Raw genomic sequence first — 6,091 nt, 5'->3', positions numbered from 1 at the left:
CTGTACGGGGGCCTCTCACTGTTGTGGCCTCTCCCATTGCGGAGCACAGGCTCTGGACGCGCAGGCTCTGCGGCCATGGCTCACGGGCCCAGCCGCTCCGCGGCATGTGGGATCTTCCCGGACCGGGGAACGAACCCGTGTCCCCTGCATCGGCAGGCGGACTCTCAAACCACTGCGCCACCAGGGAAGCCCTAGAATTCTACATTTTTAAGCTACTACTTATCTTAGTCTGTGCAGGCGTTCAAGAATCGACACAATCTCAGACAATTTCTCCAGATGACTCTTACACCTTAAAATCCCTCAAGGCTTAGAAACGAGTGAAGCTTTAATTTTCGGAGCAGCCATTTGGAGGCACCTCTCAGCCCTGGTGAAAGGCTTTGACCTGTGCCCTCTGTGATCAGTCATGGCCAACCCAGCGAAGGACAGGCAGGGTCAGGGCTCACGACTTAGAAACGTCTGCAGGTTCCCAGCATCAGGAGCAGACAAACCATGGCTTCCTTTGGGTCACTATTCTGAAGCCCAGCAGTGGATCCCACTTTCTGTGGAATCCTGCATTTCCAAGTGTGTACCACCACCAACCCGTTCACGGAAATGATCTGGGACGTCAGCCTTTGCGTGTGTCCTACGGCAACGGTTCTCAAACTTTAACGTGAAAGGAGCTTGCTAAATTGCAGTCTTTGGCCTCACCCCAGAGAACCTGACCGGGTAGATCTGGGGGAGAGCCTAGGAATCTGCATTTTCAACTAGTGGCTCAAGTCAGGGATGCTGGTATGCATGGACCACAGTTGGAGAGAAGTTATATTGTGCTGTCATTCCTGCCCTGAGGCTTACACAAATTCTCAGCTTTCCAATTAAAAGCTTGTCTGCAGCTGCCTCCCCTGCAAATACGGAATATGTGGGGCAGTTTGTGTTTATTGATTGTGCAGACTGCCCAGCAGGCAGGGTAAGGCTCCCGGGAGGGATCGCTTTGTCTCTTCCCTTCTTATCCTTCAGGCTGTCGACAGGCTGCATCACCCACGTCTCCCTTTCCTGCTCAGCGCTCAAACACTGAGAAGAAATCGATTTGTCAAAACGGTAAGTCAGGTTTTTTCTTTTGTAAATGTCCTTCCGTGAACACCGCGTTGGTCTGGCTACAGCCTTATACTTTATCTCCTGATGACTGATGGCTTCAACCCTTAAGCTGCGTGAGCCCTGCGTACCTTCTAGTTCCCACCTCTTGGAGGATGAAATCTCTCAACCTCCGGATAAAAAGCATCCCACCCTCCTTGAGGGGTCATGAAAGCAGAGCTGGTCCTGCCGATCCCGGCAGAACCGCTAGAGGACACGGTTTCTTTTTAAATCTGTCGCAGAACCATTTTATCCAAAAAAATCAGCTTCCTCTTTAAATTCTTCTTTGAGTACAAGCTCCAAGCCTGCGCTCCGGAGCCCGTGAGGTGGCAGCCTCCACCCTACCAAAAAAGTCATAAGAAATGAGAGATTTACTTTCTGTGCTCCGCTAACGGGAAACTCACGGGCCCTCCTAGGTAATCACGCAGAGCGTCGGGAGTTTATTTAGCATCCACAGAGCACCCAACACATAGTTTTTCCCTTTAATGTCCCCAAAATCCATACCTTCTTTGACTGTGGTACGAAGCATCTGGAAACTCATTGTATTACGGACAACACATTTAAAATCCGTGTGCAAATCCTCTCTTACGACTGGATCAAAAATCAGTGGCACCTCAATGTAATTCTCATTACTTTCTGAGTATTCCCTAAGTGAGAAAACACTTAGTTAAACATAAAGTGTCTTTTCAACATACACACCTACACATTCTCAAGGCCCCACTGTGCTTAAATTGATGTCACGATTTACCAAGTTAGAGGCACTTGCCATTATATTTGTTACGTATTTGGGAGAATTTCTAAGCCTGTTCCTGAAGGTGAGAGGGACCCTGAAGATGCTGGTCACTATGACAGGTTGCTTGTAACAAGGAGCTTGCGGAAGCCAGTTTAGTTTGGATAATGGGGGAGAAATCACTTTTTAAGGCCCATGATAAACAAACAACCAGTAGTAGGAATAGAAATGTCTAGTTTTGGGAAATTGGACTGTATCACCAAGAAATCATTTGCATATTGGAGGGCAGGGAGTTTCCAAGAATCCCGTCCTCCACGGTGTCTACTCTCATCCCCACTCACTGCCAACCCTCACTCTAGAAACTCAAGTGCAGAACCGAGGGCTGCAGATGGGCCGCAGTGGAGGGGTCTCTAATCAACAGCACTGCCATTTGCAATGTTGCAGGAATCCGAAGATGCTTCACTACGATCTGTTAGTGTGAATAAAAATATCATGGATGTGGATCCACTAGGACTATTTTCTTTTTTAATCTATGGGGGGAAAATAGGCTCCTTTAAGCAAACAGATAGTATGAGTAAGCTGACATGCGGCATGTGGGTTCTGCCCAAGTTTTTCACAACGAGGATTTTCAAGCAAACAGTTGCACTAACCACACATAATTTCTATCCACTAAATTGCATCCAGAAAGACCTTTTTTGATAGGCCTTCCCAAAAAGACAAAAATTGGGCCAGCAAAAGTTCAGGCAACTTCAGAGTATTGAAACTGTGATTTTAAAAACACTTTATAATTTGGAACATTGAAGGGTCTGCCTCCTCACCCGCAAATGGTTTCCATTTACAAGGCCTGATTGTTCTACTTTCAGAGTGAGAAAATATTTCCCGGAGATGAAGGCTTAGGAGGACAGAATCCTCGCTTTCTTTCAGAGTAACCTTCCTTAGAGACTGGAAGGAAGCAGAGGTGGCTCTCAGATCCCGTGGCTAAGTTTCAGAGTCGTTTTAAGGGCTGTGAATGTTTGACTCTGCAATGCTCAAGGAAGACAGATCTAATTAAACAGCTAAAAGAGGCAACACCAATGTCAAGTAGGCTGCAGCTCATAGATTTAGAGAGAAGGCTCGATTCTCAAGAACAGTTGGTGATTCTTAGCAAAACGCAATGTTTAAGATTCTAAAAATCCAACGGAGTAGAATAAAAAATATATATTTGTAACGTGATGTGTGTGTCATATTGATGGGTTGGCTAGGACATCGTCTCTACAAGGAAGTGGAGTCTACAGGGGGTTCACAACAGCTCTGCCCAGGGGATGAGGAAGATCTTCCCCCACTTACTGGCGCTGCCCCTTGGTCACGCGGCCCCCCTGGTAGGCATCCTCTATGTGTGTGTTGTTGGCAGTCCACCACAGCAAGGTGGTCGCCTGTATGCCAGCTCCGAGAAACACCTTACACGGGATTGTCAGTCTTGACCCTGTGACGGCAAGACGCAGCACATCAAACGTCAGAACCCAGCCAGGGGACGGGGTCACATCAGCAGATCTGAGCGGTGGATCTTCCCCCCTCTTTTCAGACACCCTCACCAATTCTTTTCTTAGAAGGAAACTTAGTTTCCTCAAGCGATTCCATTCACCTAGAGCATCAGTGTTTACCAAGTGTCTCCAGCTCTTTCCACTGGTCCTCAGGGCAGATGGAAACCCAGAGGCAAATGGCTTCCCCAAGGCCCCTCGGCTCCTACAGAGCATTCTGAATTCCAGAGCTGCCTTTTTCCACAGTTTATTCTTCTTGCCTCCAAAACTCCAGATCCAGAATCCAGAGGATTCTGTCTCTTTGCCCATTGCTGGTCTCTGCTCTCCTGTTTCCCCTAGGAGCTCTCCATCCCTGGTCACGTTCATTTAGGATTAATCCTTTCAAAAGCCACTGTGTTTTACATGAATGGCGCCTTCTACAGTTGTGCAATATGATGGTCCTAGGTCCCCTGCCTCAATCACTATGTTGGGTTTTTTTTTAGTCACCAAAGGGGAGGAGGGGGAATAAATGAAGAAATCCTTCCCGTGTGTTTCTTCCTCGTGGGTAATGTGCCTCCCTGGGGTGCGTGCTTTAATGCACCTGGCCACCTCAAGCTCAGAAAGCCCACTTTTCTTCCTCCTTCACATACCTTATGACCTTAAAGATTTCTCAGCCAAAAACAGCCCACTCATTCTGGCCTCATATGACTCTGCCAGGCACATCAGTGCATGCGAAGCAACAGGGCCGGAGACTCAGCTCCACTGGGCCGGGGAGCACAGAGGAGCAGGGGTGCTGGGGCGCTAGTCAGCGCTAACTGGGGTCCCCACTTCCCCAAGCTTCCAGGAGGCTCTTCTGAGAGCCAAGGCAGCTGTTGGGAGCCGCAACTCAGGTGTCAGCATCAATTCCAGCATCTGTGCAAAAGCCCTCCTTCTCCATGACCACCAATTAAAGTTGAAAATGTAAAAGCCCAAAACACCAGACAAAAGAGGGAGAGAGGTAGGGAGGTAGATAAATAGATAACAGATAGACAGATGACAGATAGATAATAGATAGATGATAGATAGATAGATGATATGTAGATAGACAGGACTCTGCAGCCAGGGTTTAATAAATGAGCATAAGACCCACAAAACCACTATATAAAAACAGACACACAGAAAACGTACAGGCCTCACAGACACACAGGCCTGCGTCTGAACCCCAACCAGACCCGACTATGGCTTTTTGACAGATACTGAGCCAGTGACCCCCTGGGCAGCTTTTCCTTCTGGAAATTTGGAGAAATAACACCTCCCCACAGGGTTGATGTTGGCATTGAATGGCATCTTTTTTTTTTTTAGTTTTTTATGTTTTTTTTTTTTTTTTTTTTTTTTTTTTTTGCGGTACGCGGGCCTCTCACTGCCGGGGCCTCTCCCGTTGCGGAGCACAGGCTCTGGACGCGTGGGCTCAGCGGCCATGGCTCACGAGCCCAGCCGCTCTGCGGCACGTGGGATCTTCCCGGACCGGGGCACGAACCCGTGTCCCCTGTATCGGCAGGCAGACTCTCAACCACTGCACCACCAGGGAAGCCCTGAATGGCATCTTATCAGACTTAGCAGTGCTCAATAAGAAAGTGCGTGCTGGCCAGGATGGTGAAAAATGGTGAAAACCTCTGTCATGCATTTTCATTAACTCCCTTGACCCGCTGACCAGCTATTTTGGTGATAAGATACTGTCTCTGGGGGAACCAGCAGGGGCAGAGTCGGAGTCTTGGGGAAATTCTGAGCATCGGCCAAGTATTGGTAAAGTGAATTATTTTAAATACACTACAGGTGCTGACTTTCTGGGGCATCGTGCCTTAATCCTTTCATGCAGTTAACAGCAGCTACTAGAAAGTTCCGATTTTTGCACTGAGAGTTTTGTAGGCAGGGTTTTCAAGAAGCAAAGTGTACATGTTTTCAGATAATGCCATTACTGACAGTATTTGGTAAAGGGAAATGTTCCCTCTCATTTGCTATTTCCCGCTGGGGTAGGGGGACCTGCAAACCCCACGGCAGGCGCAGTCGGTGACACAGGGGTCCTGGGGCCCCGGCTTTGGGACTGCAGGCATCCAGGTGGGTTACACGGTCCTTACCCAGTGAAGCTGAGATGGTCTGTTGGGGGGAGATGATCACGGGAATGGTCTCCTCTTCTCTGTCTGAGAAAGATACGAGGAAAAGAGATTCAGTTAGATAAGCCTTCATTGCAAGCTGAGGGTCAGGGTCTATTGTTTAGCTAATTAACTAAATAATCCTTTACAGTAGGGCCAGCCATTGTGAGAGTGGGCTTTTGTCTGGCAAAGGAAACCGGCTCTCCAAGAAATTGAGCCTCTTTGGCCAATGCCTTTCCCAGAAGAGAGATGACTGGAAGAAGCCACAGTTAAACACACATTCCACGAACAGCTGTTCTCTGCTCTGTGGTAACAATTAACCATTCCGCTCCCCGACTTCCTGAATGAATCCTTAACAGGAGCGTTCACGATGTCCACAGGATAGGTCTTACCCCAGAGGCTCCTCGCCCCAAAGTATCTCTCCCCCACTCCCTCGCTACCATCCCATGCGCCTGCCACAGAACCCTGGAGTCGCTTCCAAAGAAATAAAAAATTAAAAAGGCACAGGGGCCCCAGAACCACCTGTTCGTGATGCTAACCCCATATACTGAGTGATAAACAGAGTAACCCAGCTTGGTCACCAGGGCTTTTTAGTTGAGGTGATTAACCCTTTGTGGCGGGGGTGGGGG

The 6,091-nt window shown here is 48.4% G+C and overlaps 1 protein-coding gene across 1 annotated transcript in view; it reads right to left on the bottom strand.

The window, feature by feature from the left end:
* The window catches only part of IL1R2 (interleukin 1 receptor type 2), a 20,403-nt gene that overhangs the window by 1,758 nt on the left and 12,554 nt on the right, over positions 1–6,091 (bottom strand). The window contains 3 exon segments of the mRNA XM_007459051.1: positions 1,612–1,754; positions 3,164–3,299; positions 5,448–5,510. Of these exon segments, the coding sequence (XP_007459113.1) occupies positions 1,612–1,754; positions 3,164–3,299; positions 5,448–5,510 (342 nt within the window).

Source organism: Lipotes vexillifer, unplaced genomic scaffold, assembly GCF_000442215.2.
Source record: "Lipotes vexillifer unplaced genomic scaffold, Lipotes_vexillifer_v1.1 scaffold1695, whole genome shotgun sequence".
NCBI classification, from domain to species: domain Eukaryota; kingdom Metazoa; phylum Chordata; class Mammalia; order Artiodactyla; family Lipotidae; genus Lipotes; species Lipotes vexillifer.
This window is presented reverse-complemented; position numbering and strand designations above follow the sequence as displayed.